Source organism: Lepus europaeus, chromosome 4 (assembly GCF_033115175.1).
Source record: "Lepus europaeus isolate LE1 chromosome 4, mLepTim1.pri, whole genome shotgun sequence".
In the NCBI taxonomy this organism is placed as follows: Eukaryota; Metazoa; Chordata; class Mammalia; order Lagomorpha; family Leporidae; genus Lepus; species Lepus europaeus.
Genome location: NC_084830.1, coordinates 132,119,340 through 132,137,596, shown reverse-complemented (window position 1 = coordinate 132,137,596; position 18,257 = coordinate 132,119,340). Strand labels below are relative to the sequence as shown.

Sequence of the window (18,257 nt, the reverse complement as noted above, 5' to 3'; positions counted from 1 at the left end):
GCCCTAGACTGGAGAGCCACTCCTAGAAAGATGTCAGTTTCTCCAAGGCCAATATTTATTCTCTCATCTTCTGTAAAGATCTATCTTTACTTCTTTAAAAAAATACTTATCATTGGGTATTGTGGTAAAGGTGTTAAGGTTCCTCTTGTGATGCTGGCATCCCATATTTCAGTGTCTGCTTTGAGTCCCAGCTACTCTGCTTCCTATCCTGCTACCTGCTAACACGCCTGTGACACCGTGCATGATGGCCCAACAGCTTCGGTGCCTGCAACCTATGTGGGATACATGATGGAATTTCTGGTTCCTGGCTTTTGCGTGGCCTGTTACTGGCTGTTGCAAGTATTTGAAGAGTGAACTAATGAATGAAAGATACTCATCTCTGTCTCTCAGATGTGTTCTCCCTCTCTCTCTTTTTCTCTCTCTCTCCTTTTCAAATAATTTTTTAAAAAAGAAAAGTATAAAGTAAGCATTAAAAACATCTTAAAATGTATTTGTGTTTCTGAGAGAGAGGGAGAGAGAGAAACTCCCATCCATTGGTTCATTCTTCAAATGCCCACAACAGCCAGGACTGACCAAGGCTGAAACTGGGATCAGAAACCTCAATCCAGGTCTCCCATGTGGGAGACAGGAACCCAGTTACTTGGGTTCACACCTGACTCCCAGGACTGCATTAGCAGGAAACTGGAGTCAGAAATTAGAGCTGGGAATTGAACCCAAGCACTCTGATGTGGCATGGGACATGAATATATTGAAATGCTACGCTCAATGCCTGTTCCCTATTTCTATTTCTTAGTGTAAGCTTGTTTGTTTCTTCTTCTCAACATCCTAAAGACAAACCATGACTCAGCAATATTCTCAGTTTCCCCAGGAAGGCCTGTTCAATCTCCTCACCTTTAATGTTTCACAGCTTTTATACACTGCAATGTACAACACAACAAAAGCTTACATATGTTTTTATAAGGGTCTTTATTTTTAGCCCTGTTTTGTATCTTGATTATAAACAGCCTTAGAAATAGGATGGGGGCCATCAGTGTGGTGCAGTAGGTTAATCATCCACCTGCAGTGCTGGCATCCCATATGGGCGTCGGTTCTAGTCCCGGCTGCTCCTCTTCTGATCCAGCTCTCTGCTATGGCCTGGGAAAGCTGTGGAAGATGGCCAAAGTGCTTGGGCCCCTGCACCCATATGGGGGACCTGGAGGAAGCTCCTGGCTCCTGGCTCCTAGCTTCAGATCAGTTCATCTCCGGCCATTGCAGCCATTTGGGGAGTGAACTAGAGGATGTCTCTCCCTGTCTCTGTCTGTAACTCTATCTTTCAAATAAATAAAAAAAATCTTTTTTAAAGGAATTCAATAGTAAATATTTACAGATCTGCTCTCGGGACAATTTGGAGTTCATAATGAAAGCTTTATAAATACCAATTTACTGCTACATCTTATCATTTTCCTTTTTACTCTGCATTATTTATATCTCATAATAGGAAGAGTAGACAACTGCTTTGGGATTTTTCTTCATTTTCCAGGAAATGTGCAGTGAATTTCGGGACCAAATGTGGGGTGGAATGCTCATATGCACCAGGGAGAATGATCCTGTCCGTGGCCCAGATGGCAAAATGTATGGAAACATGTGTACCATGTGTGCCAGTGTGTTGTGAGTATCCCTCCCACTGAATTTCTTCATCCTTAAGTCTCAGATTCTTCATACACATGTATTGTAGACTATGTCATGGATTGTATGCTAGGTAGTTTTAAAAAACAGATAAAGAAGACATTAAGTTACATTGAATTATATAGTGGCAATGTGATTTTCTACTTGGTTATCATTTTGTCTTCTGGTTAAGTCAAGGAGAAAGTCAAATAGCACTCAGTTTAGTGCTGTTGTTTTGTAACACTTAATAACCTTCATTTATAACAGAGAATAGAAGTTTCATGATTTGAATTAGATCTTGTTGAGCTCTTTCCTGTTTTTGATTTTGTGAATATATTCAGATATGGGTGAGAAGAAAGCCAACTGGAAGGAGCTGTGTAGGGGTAGTATATAATGACTGTTAAAGTAACTTGAGCAGGGTTGGCCTTGTGGCACAGCGAATTAAGCTGTCACTTGCCTCACTGGCATCCCCTATGAGAGCACCAGTCTAGCTCCTGGCTGCTCCACGTCTGATCCAGTTCCCTGCAAATGCACTTGGGAAGAGAGCGGAATTGCCCCCAAGTACTTGGGTCTCTGTCACGCATATGGGAGACCTGGATGGAGTTCCTGGATCCTGCCTTGGGACTGGTCGCAACATGGCTATTGCAACCATTTGGGAAGTAAAACTGTGGATGGAAAATCTCTCCCCTAACCCCATGCTCTATCTTTCAAAATGAATCTTGGGGCCAGCACTGTGGCTCAGTGGGTTAACGCCCTGACCTGAAACGCCGGCATCCCATGTGGGTGCTGGTTTGAGACCCGGCTGCTCCACTTCCTGTCTAGCTCTCTGCTGTGGCCCAGGAGAGCAGTGGAGGATGGCCCAAGTCCTTGGGCCCCTGCACCCACATGGGAGACCCGGAGGAGGCTTCTGGCTCCTGGCTTGGAATCGGCACAGCTCTGGCCGTTGCAGCCATCTAGGGAGTGAACCATCAGATGGAAGACCTCTCTCTCTCTCTCTCTCTCTCTGCCTCTCCTCTCTCTGTGTAACTCTTTCAAATAAATAAATAAATCTTTAAAAAAAAGAAAAAGATAAATCTTTAAAAAATAACTTGGAATAGAGAAATAGAAGTGGTATAGAGAGGATTATATTTATTCTTTCAGGTATAATACTATAGATAGTAGGAGACATATATACTTTGATAAGTGGTTTAGTGTAAGGTAAAACCCTTATGAGGCAGACTCCACTTATGAGGCAGATTTACTAAGTATACTAAGCCATATAGTTGTTAAGCCAAATTGGGGCCTTCTAGGCCTTTAATTTGCAATGTACTTGGTTAAACTGTGGACAGAACTCAGTCATGTGGGACAGTATAAAAACTGATTTTTCTCTTCCTCCAATTCTTAGTCTCCTAATCCCATCTTGAGCTTCACCTTAAAATAAGTGTTAAGAAAAATATTTACATAATATCTGTATAAAGAATTTAAATTATTAATTATCTCAGCTTTCACAGGTCTTAGTCCAACCTTAAGTATATACACATAGTTCCTTTAAAAGCAGAGATGGACAGAGCAGGAGAGCAGAATTAACAGTGTCCTGAGATCCAAGAAATCAGATTTCTCCCTCACCTTTTCTGTGCTAATAGCTAGATATAGGAAGTGCTGAGGATTTTCTAGCACTGATACGCTACATGTCAGTAGAAAACGGCAACCGTACTAGGATATTAGGCTTGGTATTAACCTAAAGAAATTCACCTTTTATCTTACCGGACTTGAATCACTATTACATCCAAAACTCAAATTTCAACTTGAACTTTATCTCCATTAAAATAGCATTAAACATTTTTATTTTATGGTGACATGTTATTTGCATGAGGCTGGGCCTGTCATCTGATTTGTCATCATCTCTTGCTTTCATCATTGATATGGTAGTTCTTTGAATAGGAAAAAAGTTTCACAATTTAAAAGAAATCCAGAGAATTGTGGTTTCTTTTAGTTTATTTATTGAAGTAACTGATTAGGAAAATAAGATCATCCAAGGGCTTTGTACTGATAAAAATGCATGCTTATTTTAATATTTTTTTAGAGGGGCCGGTGCCGCGGCTCACTAGGCTAATCCTCTGCCTTGCGGCGCCGGCACACCAGGTTCTAGTCCCGGTCGGGGCACCGATCCTGTCCCGGTTGCCCCTCTTCCAGGCCAGCTCTCTGCTGTGGCCAGGGAGTGCAGTGGAGGATGGCCCAAGTGCTTGGGCCCTGCACCCCATGGGAGACCAGGAGAAGCACCTGGCTCCTGCCATCGGATCAGTGCGGTGTGCCAGCCACAGCGCGCCGGCCGCGGCGGCCATTGGAGGGTGAACCAATGGCAAAAAGGAAGACCTTTCTCTCTGTCTCTCTCTCTCGCTGTCCACTCTGCCTGTCAAAAAAAAAATTTTTTTTTTTTTTTTTAGAGGGGAGAATGTAAACTACTGAATTGAGCTCCGTTACTGGCCAAAGCAATAGCCCCTCTTGGGCTGGATGAATTTATACTGGACACTGAAGCTGACCACTTCTTTAGAATATCTTCATTCCTTTTAAAAATATATTTTGAAAAAGAATGGGGAATTTATATTCAGCTTCTATCTTACGTTTCTGTTGCAGCAAACTGGAAGAAGAAGAGAAGAAAAATGGTAACAAAGAAGAAAAGGAAAAAGTCGACATTGATAAAGTTAAGAGAGCAGCTGTGCAGGTAGTTGTCTCAGATCTCCAGAACCACATAAATATTCAACGAGCATTCTCCCTACGTAATACTCCTGCTTCCTTCTAATCCCAGTCTTCTTAGTGACTTTGCAAACAGAGAAAGTGTATTGAGTTGTCTTGTGTAGAGAACACCATTGCCTTATTCACTTCATGCAATTCTAGAGAGAAGAAATCTTCAGAGAATAGAAAAATCTCCCTTGCCCTATTGACCATGTGAATTATATTACTCAGGATGGAAATGTATACAAATTGTCATCTTGCTGTCTAAATGCAAATTGGTAGACACTCATGTTCAGCTTCTCTCAAATTCCTTTTTGAATAATGGTGTCTTAACTTTAAAAAAATCTAGGGTTTTGTCCCAATTAATTCTCTGTGATGTTAGAGAAAAATACTTAAATATATTTCTAAGCCTTGGGTTTGCTTTCTATAAAATCATATGTGATGATGGCCGGCGCCGCGGCTCACTAGGCTAATCCTCCGCCTTGCAGCGCCGGCACACCAGGTTCTAGTCCCGGTCGGGGCACCGGATCTTGTCCCGGTTGCCCCTCTTCCAGGCCAGCTCTCTGCTGTGGCCAGGGAGTGCAGTGGAGGATGGCCCAAGTGCTTGGGCCCTGCACCCCATGGGAGACCAGGAGAAGCACCTGGCTCCTGCCATCGGATCAGTGCGGTGTGCCAGCCACAGCGCGCCAACCGCGGCGGCCATTGGAAGGTGAACCAATGGCAAAAAGGAAGACCTTTCTCTCTGTCTCTCTCTCACTGTCCACTCTGCCTGTCAAAAAAAAAAAAATCATATGTGATGATGATAATGGTGATGACGGTGATGATTGTTAAGTTTTTAGCTGTAGCTACATTCCTCATGATATAAAAATTTTCTGGCTTATCTTTGTAGTAGCTATCCAAGGTACATATTATTATCTGTATTTTATTGAAGTGGACTTGGAAGCTCAGAAAAGAAGTTACAAAATATATATAATTAGTAATATATAATTATATATTATGGGATATAGATTAATGTAAGTATTATAGTACATATATTATTTACTACAGATAATTATAATTATATATCATTAGTAACTTAAGAGCTAATTATTAACTACAACTTCTGGCTTTAAGACCCAAGATACACTTTAAATTGTATACCCTTCTGCCTTTTTGTAATATTCTTGCAGGCTGTGTCTCAGGCCTTCACTACTCTTTTCCTTTATCCTTTTCCAGTTTGGATGATGTCATTTCCAACTGCTCTTTCTGCTTTTACCTTTGCTGCCTAAAATCTACTCTCAAGTCAAAATAATTATTTTAAAATAAAATGCAAGTCATGTCACCCAGTGGCTTCTCTTCTCTCTCAGATAGAACAAAAGTCCTTCTGTTGGCTTGCAGTGTCATACATGGGCTGGCCTCTTTCATTTTCTTTATTCTACACATTGTTTTCCTTATAATAGTTATACTGACTGCCACCTTGTTGCTTCTTGGATATGCCAAGAATTGATCCTATGGCTTCACATCTTGTGGGCTCAATAACATTGTGGTTAAAAATTGGAGTGTTAACTCAAACCATCAAGGTTCAACCCTTGCTCCATTGCCCTACCAGTAAGGTCAGTTAGTAAACATCTTTGTGTCTTAATTTCTTCCATTAAAAAATAATATTATAACTGTATATATTATTTTTATCAAGTCTCAAGAAACTTACCTATGGTTAATATAAAAGTGCTTCATGTATCTTGAATATTCAACATGTAGTATTTATATTTGTTATTGCTAATGTTATTGTCTATGTAATCTAATAATTTAATATATTTATCATATCTAATAATTAACTTCATCTAGTGGGATGTGCCACATTGAATAGTTCACCAATTCTCCCACATGCAATGACATTTACCTTCTCTGTGACCTTAGGCTTAGTCAGGGTGTCCCTTTCTTCTATATACCACAAATTTGGCCACTTTTCATGGTGCAGAATCAGTGTTTGTTGATCCCTAAAGAATTTCCTCCTTTGTACAATATACTTTGCAATTACATCACTTATTATGCCAGCAATTTTATTTTTAAATTCACCTAATTTTTTAAAAAATAAAGAAATGGTAGTCTCCACATCACAGTTCCTTAACTTAATTACATCTGCAAAACCGATTTTGCCATATAAAATAACATATTCATAATTCCCAAGTATTAGGACTTGAGAATATTTGGGGATGGGGTGATATTAGTCTGCCTAGCACAAATTCCTTTGCCAATTTAAGGCACATAAATTATTCTGTTTCTTTCACAGCGCCTCAGCCAGAATATTATTGAAAGGTTTCCCAACGAAATGTGCAACAGCAACCTTATGTTGCAAATAATGTGTGAGACCTAGGCCTCTAAAGCATCCTGGCTAATACCAATCACCTGCACCACCTTTTCTAAGCAATTACTATAAGTAGGGCCATTATGTCGTCTTTGCCAAAGGGGCAGTGTTAAAGGTTTCCAATGTTCAGTTACCTGATTCTCAGATCCTCCCTCATTTGGCAGGAGCTGTGCAGTGAATACCGCAACTATATGAGAAATGGACGGCTGCCCTGCACCAGAGAGAATGACCCTATTGAGGGCCTGGATGGCAAAATCCACGGCAATACCTGCTCCATGTGTGAGGCCTTTTTGTAAGTAGAGCTGCAGCCACTGCTGCTGCTGGCGGTAGGAAACGAGCCTCCAGGAGGCATCAAGGAGAACCTTGAAGATTTTATTCATGATACAGATGATGAAGACTGTCTTTGCATTAACTTCAGGGATTTACTGTTATAGAGCCATATACTTGGTACCGTTTTTTTCTAGTGCTTCAGTGTTTTGAAACATACTTGAATCACCATCAAAGGAGGTCCATGTGCTAAGGGTAAATTATCCCAGAGTTAATGACATGGATGGATTAGGACATCTGTTCTCTGCATACATAGATCACTGTCATGAATAACCCAAAGATATAATCATTGGATATGAATGAATAAACTTAACCTTTGTTAACATCTAATAAATATTTTCATTGCTTTCTGGGGAGAAGACACTATCTTTATTTTCCAAAAAAAAAAAAAATAGTGAAAATTTTATTTACTGGTTTATTATTGCATGCATAGCTTATTTAAAAAATTAGAAATAAAAAGATATGGTAGGATATGCATTTACCTCCCTTCTCCTAAGCTAATTGGCACAGGCATAGAAGTTATAGGCCGTTTCTATCTAAAGAGATTTATTCTTTCAAATAATATGTATTGATTGCTAGAAATGAATCTTCCCTATCTACTCCCTCCTGTATAGCCAGCAAGAAGCCAAAGAAAAAGAAGCCAAAGCCAGAGCAAAAGCTAAAAGAGAAGCCAGCAAGGTAGGTGTCCATGGGTGTTCATCTCACAGTGGAAGGATAAGCTTTACAGCATCGCCATGGAAACAACTTGGGAATTACTGAATGGCCTAGCTTGAGGTGGCTCAGGGTTCATTTTGCCCAGCAACTGAGAAGTTTTTTCATAAAGGGTCAGGTAGAAGATAATTCAGGCTTTATGGCCATATAGTTCCTGTCACCACTACTCAGATTTGTAACTGAGGCTCTCTAACAGCAGTTGGTTGTACAGGACCTTCAAAGTGTTCATGGGAAATTTGCGTTGCAGAAAAATCATATATGGATTTCAAATTTTTTGCACCAAAATAAATGTATCTTTTAATTGCCTTTTTCCATGAACATCTTTAAGTACCCTTCTACACAAATGCATGGCCATGACTGTGTTCTCATACTGTTTTATTTACCAGAACTGGTCATTGGCCAAATTTTGTTTATATGCCACAGTTTTCATACACTCGATTCATTCCATTCCCATATTTTAAAGTGAATATTTAAGATATCGAGAGGAGGTGGGTATTTGGCAAAGTGGTTAAGATGTAGCTTAGAATGCTCTCATCCCATATTGGAGTGTCTGAATTTGAGTCCTGGCTCTGCTTCCAATTCTAGCTTCCTCCTAATGTACATGCTGAGAGGCAGCAGGTAATGGCTCAAGTACCCTTGTTTCTGCCACTCATATGGAAGTCCAGGTTTGAGTTTATAGCCCTTGCTTTTTGCCTGGCCTAGATCTGCTCTTTGCAGATGTTTAGAGAATAAATCTGGATTGAAGATCTCTCTCTCTGCCTCTCAAAACCATTAAAATGTAATAATAATTAAAAAATAAATTCCACAGAGAAGGAAGAACTTACTTAAAAATTAATAACAATATTAGTATTAGTATCATATATTCATATTTCAAATTTCATACAGTAGAAATGTATAAATAATAAGATTTACACCTAGATTTCCTGACACCAAATACAGCATTCTTTTAACATACTATGTGTATTTGTTTATCCTAAGTGATCAAACTAGTTGTAGGATCCTTTGATTATTGGGAGAAAAACTAAAAATTAGTGTTCTCAAATGATATTTTCTTGAGTTCAGAAAGACTGATTCTAGGTAGATTGTTTTTGGTATAGTTATTTTCCTGCCCCAGTCAAAGATTAATGATGATCTCTAAAGAAATATTTCACTTGAAATCCCATCTGATTAGCTTATTTATAATCATGTTGTACAGAATTAGAAATATGAATTAAAAATAATATCAATAGTTTACATGGAAAATATACAGGAAAATCTATAGGAATGCATCCTTCGGTATGAGACTATTTCCAATTGCCTATTAGCTACTACAGATAAACTATTCTCTTATATTTCTTTTGTAAATTTGGCAAATTAGGGAATCTGACTGTGAATCTTGATATATAGACAGAAGACAAAAGTCATTTTGTCATCTTACTGAATTTTAATTTGAACAAAAGGATTGATGAAAAAACACAAAAGCAATTCTGATTTCCACCAGTGATTAACTCCATGATCTTCAGTGATTTGATCTCTCTCTCTCAATGTTTCAGTTAATTCCTGAGGTAACCTTAACAAGTGCTATCTAGGTGTTAGTCATTTTGTGTATATTACCATATTATCTCATGTTATTCTCAAAACAAGCAGGGCCATATGTTGAATACTTAATGCCTATTGCTATTACTATTCAAAACATGTTGAATACATACTATTGTTATTTCCTTATTTCCTTTTTATTGATAAGGTAACTGAAATACAGAAAGGCAATATTCCTCACTTGGTGGCAGAGTTCAAATTCTAACAGTATGATGTACCTGCAAACATGCTAGTACTAGTCAGACCATACCTGGGCCATTGTGCTGAATTCTTTAGAAAAGGAAGAATCTGCAATGAGAAGTAGTATTGAAGTCATGTTATAAACAAAATAACTGAAGTGGGTAGATGTGGTTGGCTTTTGTGACAGAATATATGGAAGTACGAGAGAAAGATAAGAAAACTTTCTCCAAATATCATAAGGAATCTCATATGAAAGAAGGAAAAATCTTCTCTTTAAGAGAAGTAAAACACCTCCCCTTGTTTGTTAATGTGAAAGAACGTATTTTCCTATTCCCATTTTTAGTGACAACTTAGAAAAATAAATGTCTGGAGTATAGATCCTACAGGATTTAGTAGAGTTATTTTCCAAGATTCCTCCAAAGTGGCATCATGGCTAATTTATGGGAACTGTCTAGTAGAAACTTTTGTCAGGAAGGTAATGTAGTTGTAGTCACTGTAGATATTCCAACAGAGATTGAATGACTTCTTGGCAGGCATGATATAAAGAGGATTAAGAGACAGTATGGATAGTTAGAACGGATAGACTTTGAGGTTATAAACAAACCTGAAGTTGTTCGAATCTATATCATGTAAAGTGTTTTTATTGTGTTATAATATAATAAACAGTAAACTCTAAGCTAGAACTGTGACCAGTCCTCAGAGGACCTAGTTTAATAACACGATTTGGTGTGTGATTGCAGGTTCAGTCTTGATTTGGAGACTAACTATCAAGAAAAAAAATCCTTTTTATATCCTATGTGCTTAGTAGGAACTGAACAGTACAGTTACCCGAAAATAACCTTCAGGTCATTTTTTTTTTTTTAATCAGGAACACTTGGTTGAAATACAAAAGTAACAACTTCTAAAAAAATACTCAAGCTTGTATTATATTTTTCTTCCTTTTAGGATGAATGCATTGAATTTAGAAGCCTTTTGCAAAATGGGAAACTTTTCTGCACAAGAGAAAATGATCCTGTGCGTGGCCCAGATGGCAAGACCCATGGCAACAAGTGTGCCATGTGTAAGGCAGTCTTGTGAGTGCCCAAACAAAGCTCCTACTGTGGGTTGGCAGAGATGGGAGGCAAATAGATGGGGAGATGACACATACTGTGTTGGTCTTTTCCTTGTGTATATAAGAAACAAATGATTATCTGTATAGCATTTTGAGGTGAATGTTTCTTTACAAAGGTTAAGACTCAACAGTTTTAGAAATAGACAGTGCATTACTAGGTTATTACACTCAGTCTTAGCCTAGGAGTAGAGTCTACCGGTAGGTCACAGCATCTTTCTTGATAATATTTTATGACCTTTGCTGTCAAGTGCATTCCTTCTCTGGATTGTTTTGAAATTCCCTTTGGGAAGAAAGCATGCACTTTCACTGTCTATATAACTCTTCTGCTTACATTTTTGAAAATATCACTTTTTGAGAAATGAAAAGTAGCATTTAACACAGTTTAGGGCTACACCTAAAATATTTAAGTCATTCAGCAGTGATTTGCTGAAAATCTACAGTATATAATAATTATACAGAGAGGAGTATAATATACTCTTCTCAGAAATTTTATAGTCTGCCATGGATTAGACATGGACATAAGCTAATAAAACACAAAGGAGAAAATGTTAAATGAAAAATAATGCTGTAGTATATTATTGACACTTTAGGAAAGAGAGCTAATAGAAAGTTTTATATGGGGAATAAAACTGTACCTTGTAATTTGGATCAGATACAGGCATGAAAAGAAACAATGAGAGAAGAGGAAGGCAGCATAGGTGAATATATTATTAAGAGACTATACAGTACAGTAAAGAGAAAGCCATTGAGGTTGGTTAGAACTTTACCAACTCTGAATCCCAGACCACGAATTTCTATATGTAGTAGGAAGCTGCTAAAGTTTTTCAGCTAGGAGCATAAATGTCAGAAAGAGATTCCATTAGGAATATCTGTATATTAGCAGTGAAAAAGGAGGGAAAATAAGAAAAAGACTAAAATTCAGGATGATGTGTGTCAGTAGGACAGGGGTGGGCAGTTGGTTTGCATTAATCTAATATGAGGTAACTAGAGCAAGGGGAGTAGGATAGAAAGTCAGTAGATGAATGTAGGAGACATTGTGATGGGGAAATCAATGGTATGTGGCAGCAGCTATGCTAGCTAAAGTCGGGTGGTGATTAGAGGTGCTTCCAATGATTTATTCTTTGAGAAAGTAGAAATCTAGGAGAAACAACACATTTGGTAGAGAAAATAGTTATTTGGGGAGCTCTTGAAGTATTCTCCTGTAATTACAGCCAGAAATCCCCAGTGAGCAATTATAAAATGGTAATGAATTGCTTACTTTGTCTTGTTTATTAGTTATGTATATGTTGGTTGTCTAAGAGCTTTTCCAGACAAAGGACTCCACATAACTTTCTTTTAATTTTCAGAGAAGAGGACCTGCAATACATAGACGTTAAGTAGATGCTAGTGAAATCTGCACACATTTAATATGGTTATATGATAAGAAACTCACAGACGTGCACTCTGCTCTCTTTAAGTTATTATTCCCTATCTATCACTTTCTCATTTCCAGCCAGAAAGAAGATGAAGAAAGAAAGAAGAAAGAAGAGGACAATCAGAGAAATTCTGCAGGACGTGATTCCAGTGGTGGTGGAGGAGGGAAAGATGAGGTGAGAACCCCTGGTTTTCATAGCCAGAGTGGAACTATGGGACTACGACAAGCCTACGGTAAGGGTGAATGCGGTTTATGCTGTCGGAAAGCATCCTTGTAAGAACAGACGTGCTTGCCCAAGCAATTATTAGCTTCTCTGAAGCACATTCTGATTTCTTTACACCTGGATAATTAGCACTATGATGACCTTATCCCAGTCTGCTGACCCCTGTCTTGGTACTCTAGCTCTCAGGTCAGTAATCATTCTCATCAGCATCATACAGTCTTCATTTTCTTTCATTATTCTTTATTGCGTTGCATGAAGCCACTCTTGAGGTTTCTTTTCCACTGATCCAAGACAGCATAGTATGGTAAGAGAGCAGAGACTTTGTAGTCAGATAATTTGGAAAATAGTCCTGCTAAAGTAGTAGTACTTGAATTGTGAAGCATAGAGTAGATTACATCTCATGGAACTCCAGTTTATGTTAATTAGCAATTAGCAGTGCTTTTAGAGGGATAAAGTGAGAAAAAAACACAAATAGTTTTCATGCATTTCCTCAGACATTTTAAAGTGTCATCTTCGCAATATTGCAGGTAAGATCACTCCTTGGGCCATGAACACAGTCTCACAAGATTCCAGCCATCTTATTGATCATCTTGCAGCCTTGGATTACCAAGACCATATGTGTTGCCAGATATGGCACAAGCCTAATATTTACCTTTGATAAATTCTAACTTTTTTTTTGTTTTTTCTATCTTTCCTTTAGTTCTGCTTAAAGAATGAACCTGTTAAGACTTGTTGTTTGTCTTTTCATCATTTTGTCAAGTCTATCTTCCCTGGCATTTTGCATAACTTTGTGCTTTTCCCCAGCACTTTCTTCTTCTTTCATTATACACACCAGAGGCAGCACATTTCTTTTTTCGATAAAAGGCCAGACAGTAAATACTTGAGGTACTGTGGATCACGTAGTATCTCTTAGAACTCTTCAGTTCTGCCATTGTTGTGGGAAAGAAGTTATAAATTACATCTAAATAAGTGAGTGAAAATGTACATATAAGAACAGACATCATGAGGGATTTGGCCTGTGGGCTGTGGTTTAATCTATGCTTGTTAAATACTAGCCAGCTTTATGATTTCCCTATGTAGAGTCTTAACAGCAACATTAGAAGCTATGACAACTAACTCCTTACAAATATAATACAGATAATTCTATCCGCTCTTTGTGGGTAGCAATCCTGGATACCAAAATTCTTTTTTTTGCTGGTGCCGCAGGTGGAGGATTAACCTACTACACCAGGGCACCAGCCCCGATACTAAAACTCTTATAAAGGGAAATAAACCAAGATCTTTTCTTACTTAGATTTTTTAACAAATTTAATAATAATGCAATAGTCTGTATAATACAGGGGACCTATTTTTTCTCCTTCTTCAGGATCCTTGTGCTGAGTATCGGGAAAACATGAAAAATGGAAAACTCAGTTGTACTCGAGAGAGTGATCCTGTGCGTGATGCTGATGGCAAATCGTACAACAACAAGTGTACCATGTGCAAAGAAAAACTGTGAGTCCTCTGTCAACATGCATGTGTAAAATGCAGTCATGTATTGCTTCTGAATTAGTGGCTATTTTTCATTTACTATGGCTCCCTTCATGAAAATTATTTGGTTACTTCCCAAATATTATCTCTTCTTATTGCATCCCCTGTGGAACAATGACGCACCCAGCAGGGGCAGCTCATCAAGTGGCTGATTGCTGCTCTATTTTCTATCATAACCCTGTGACATTTAAGTTCTGCTATAATAGGTAATTGTTTTTAGAACACATCCTGTCAAATCCTAGATGACTTTGTGTTGGCAGTTTTTGAATAGTTGCCTGGCACAGTTTGAGGGCTGGTTTATGAGAACTGGATTGGAGAGCTTTATGACCCAGCTCCCAGCCGGGATTCTTGATTTGTGTTATTGGAGCAAGTGTAACATAAGTATTGTTAGTCCTATGTGTAAATTCAAGTCATTCTAGGTGACCTCAAAGAGTATAATTAGTTCTGAAACCTATCATAATGGTCTTAATTCTGCCTTTTAGTATTTTGTTATGTACTTAATAAACTTGTAATATTTCTTCTCAAAACATTCTTCACCTTTCTCCCTCCAAAACAAAAACCAAACAAACAAAAAACACAATTTGAGGGCAGTAGAGCTCAAGAAAAAAATTTAATCCAAATGCTATATTTTACCGAATGAGAAAAACTGAAGCTGCGTTATTCATGTTGAGTAAGCTTCAGGCTAAAATCGGAATCCAGTTCTTCTGAATACCTACAGGAGATACAGAGATTTCCCCGTGAAAGAGGAGGTTCAGGATACAAAAGCTCTCGAGCCCCTTCCAATGCTGAGTATGTGTGAAGACAGTAACCAGTGATTTTTTCTCATCTAGGCAAAGGGAAGCAGAGGAAAAAAATAAAGATTCTAACTTCAGATCAAATGGGACCGGGTCAGGATCAGGAAAGGTGAGTCATTAAGTGGGTTTTGATAAGAATGGTCTTTCTGAAGGGGAACACATGGCCTTCAAAATTGTGGAAATACAGTGTCAGTATGGTCAACCAGGATCTTGCCCTTAGCAGGCCAAAGGCCATCATTAAGGTGAATATCTCTGATAACTTGTTCAGTGTACAAATCTAATGCCAGAAGCCAGTTTAACACAGTACAAAACACTGTTATAAATAGTGATTTATTTAATTTACTCAAAGCCTGGTCAATAAAGTTCCTCAAGTGTATTAATTTGTCATTGTTACTATAACAAACTAATGCAAGCAATGACTTACAACAACACAAAATTATTATCTTAGATTTTGGAAATTCAGAAGTTCTAAGCAGTCTCACTCAAAGCAGGGTGTCAGATTGTGTGCCTCTTTGGAGGATCCAGGGGAGGATTTGTTTCTTTGCCTTTTCCAGCTTATAGAGACCACCACTATCCTTAGTTTGTGGCCATTTTTTAACTTTTATTTAATAAATATAAATTTTCAAAGTACAACTTTTGGATTATAGTGGTCCCCCCCCCCATAACCTCCCTCCCACCCGCAACCATCCCATCTCCTGCTCCCTCTCCCATCCCATTCACATCAAGATTAATTTTCAATTATCTTTATATACAGAAGTTCAATTTAGTATATACTAAGTAAAGATTTCAATAGTTTGCACCCACACAGATACACAAAGTATAAAGTACTGTTTGAGTACTAGTTATACCATTAATTCACATAGTACAATACATTAAGTACAGAGATCCTACATGGGGAGTAAGTACACAGTGATTCCTGTTGTTGATTTAACAGTTAACACTCTTGTTTATGGCATCAGTAATCACCCAAGGCTCTTGTCATGAGTTGCCAAGGCTATGGAAGCCTTTTGAGTTTGCCGACTTGGATCTTATTTAGACAAGGTCATAGTCAAAGTGGAAGTTCACTCCTCCCTTCAGAGAAAGGTACCTCCTTCTTTGATGGACCGTTCTTTCCGCTGGAATCTCACTCACAGAGATCTTTCATTTAGTTTTTGTTTTTTGTTTTTTGTTTTTTTTTTTTTTTTTTTTTTTTTTTACCGGAGTGTCTTGGCTTTCCATGCCTGCGAAACTCTCATGGGTTTTTTAGCCAGATCTGAATGCCTTAAGGGCTGATTCTGAGGCCAGAGTGCTGTTTAGGACATCTGAGTTTGTGGCCATTTTTAAAGCCAACAATAGTCAGTCAAGTTTCTCTTATGCTGTGCCATTCCAGCATGGATTCCTTCATGGATAAGAACCTTTGGAGTTACTCCAGTAATACAGGATAACTTCCCCATTTCACATTCATCTGACTAGCAACCTTAGTTCCATATTTACCCATATTTTCTGTTTGCCATGTAAAGCAACATATTACAGGTTCCAGGAAACAGGATGTGGATACCTTTGTGAATCATGATTCTGCCTACCACAGACATCAATGCTAGTGGCTGCCTGACTCTTACATCAAAGTCTTCATATCCTCACATCCAGTCAATTGCGATGTGAACATAGCATTTCTAATATAGTCCACTGTCCTTTTTAGGATGTATGTGATGAGTACAGAAGCCAAATGAAAAATGGAAAGCTTCTCTGCACACGAGAAAGTGATCCGATGCGGGGTCCAGATGGCAAGACACATGGCAATAAATGTGCTATGTGTAAGGAAAGGCTGTGAGTATTTTGCAAAAATGGGTTTATATGATAGTGAATTTTAAAAATATGACACTCATTTCTCATCTGTTTGAGGGAATGACAGTTGTTTTAAATGAAGATCTAGTCATTAATGAGATATTCATTTTGGCTGAAACATTTCTTTGCATCCTTTCTTCTAGGGAAAGAGAAGCAGCTGAAAAAAAAAAGAAAGAGGATGATGACAAGAAAAATGCAGGAGAAAAGAACAATGACAAGCATGTAATATATGTTAGACATACTACTACCTAACTGTGGCTGGTTCGTTGTACAGTTAACTCATTAAACAAGTATTTATGGAATACTGACTCTGCCCCAATCATTGGGTATCTAATGGTAAACAGGAAAGACACAGTCAGACCTTTCAAAGAAATGGCATGCTATTCAGTGCCCTAAGTGCTACTCAGATACAGTTACTACACACTTAACACTAGTGACAGTTGTCTAATTATTGTGATTATCCAGGGAATTTCATTTGTGAAGTTTTAAAACAAATAAATAATCAGGCAAATAGATGCCAAAACAAGAAACCAAATATCAAAAATCTGGGGTTCTAGATGATAAATTCTTGAATTGACATTTCAGTGCCACCTAGTGTTCAATTTTGGGCTTTATATAAAATCCCAAGCACAACCCAGGGAATATTACAGTATAATCTCTTTTAATCCATCTGTGGACTCCAGTTATAAAAGAGAAATGGCAGAAATTTCCCAGGAAGGTATTACTGTTAGCAAGGCAAGTTTTCATTAGGCATATATGAACTAAACAAAGTGAAACATTGATATTATTATTTAAAAATATTTGGGGAAAATCTATTGCATTTTGGTAGATGAATGACTTTGAGAAAATACTTAAAACTTCAAATGATCACTACTGGCCACCTATTTAACCTCTTGGTCAATTTATAATCTCAATTATTTATTTTAGAAATTTCAGGGGAATGATGTAAGCAGGCAGACAGGATCAAATTGATTAGATTTGTAAACTGGAGACCACGTCCCCTGTTCAATCTCACACCACTGCTTGACCCCACCTGAACACCCACATGCCAATTACACTATGTCACTATGTAACCACTCCTCTTTGGGAGTAGATAAAAGGCCTGAAGCATGGTGGGCCCTTCCCTTTTTTGGTTGTGCACCCTTGATACGCCCTTGTTGCCTCAGGGCGAGTGGCCTTCTGACCAACAGCTCTCTGCTTTCCTGCCTGCATGCTTTCTCCACGTGGCACCTGGCCTGCACTCTGTCTGGTATGGACCCAACTTAGCTTCTGGACTTCTTTCTCCCCTAATTAAAGCCCTCAATTTCCTATACATTTCTCTCACTGAATAAAATCCTTAAAAACTTAAAAAAATTTCAGACAGCAAAAAAATACTGTATTCATGAGAGTACTTCAGAAGATTCATGGGAAACTGAAATTAAAAGATGAGTTTAGGGGAGGTGTTGTGGTGCAATATGTTAAACACTGATTGGGATGCTCACATCCCAAATCATAGTGCCTGGGATGAAATTCCAACTCTGCTTTCGGATCCAACTTATTGATGTGCCTTGGAGGCAACAAGTTGATGGTCCAAGTACTTGGGTTCCTGCCACCCAAGTGGGAGACCTGCATGGAGTTCCTAGTTCCTGGTCTCATCCTGGTCCATCTTCAGCTGTTGCAGGCTTTCAGGGAGTGAACCAGCAGATGAGAGATCTCTCTACCTCTTCCTCTGTTGCTCTGCCAATAGGTAGGTAGGTAGGTACGTACATAGGCAGATACACAGATACATAAATAGATATAGATATATAGATTTTTTTAAAAAAAGATGTTTATCTTGGTGAAAATTTTTTCAAAAACATGCATGTTTTTAATATGCATTTCCCATAAAC

General features: G+C 38.2%; 1 protein-coding gene across 1 annotated transcript in view; it reads left to right on the top strand.

Moving 5' to 3' along the window:
- Positions 1-18,257, top strand: part of SPINK5 (serine peptidase inhibitor Kazal type 5) — an 84,959-nt gene that overhangs the window by 41,880 nt on the left and 24,822 nt on the right. Inside the window, exons 17-26 of the mRNA XM_062189722.1 lie at positions 1,520-1,647; positions 4,258-4,345; positions 6,865-6,992; positions 7,642-7,705; positions 10,439-10,566; positions 12,097-12,193; positions 13,608-13,735; positions 14,602-14,674; positions 16,244-16,371; positions 16,533-16,611. Of these exons, the coding sequence (XP_062045706.1) occupies positions 1,520-1,647; positions 4,258-4,345; positions 6,865-6,992; positions 7,642-7,705; positions 10,439-10,566; positions 12,097-12,193; positions 13,608-13,735; positions 14,602-14,674; positions 16,244-16,371; positions 16,533-16,611 (1,041 nt within the window). The remainder of the gene's footprint in view (positions 1-1,519; positions 1,648-4,257; positions 4,346-6,864; positions 6,993-7,641; positions 7,706-10,438; positions 10,567-12,096; positions 12,194-13,607; positions 13,736-14,601; positions 14,675-16,243; positions 16,372-16,532; positions 16,612-18,257) is intronic.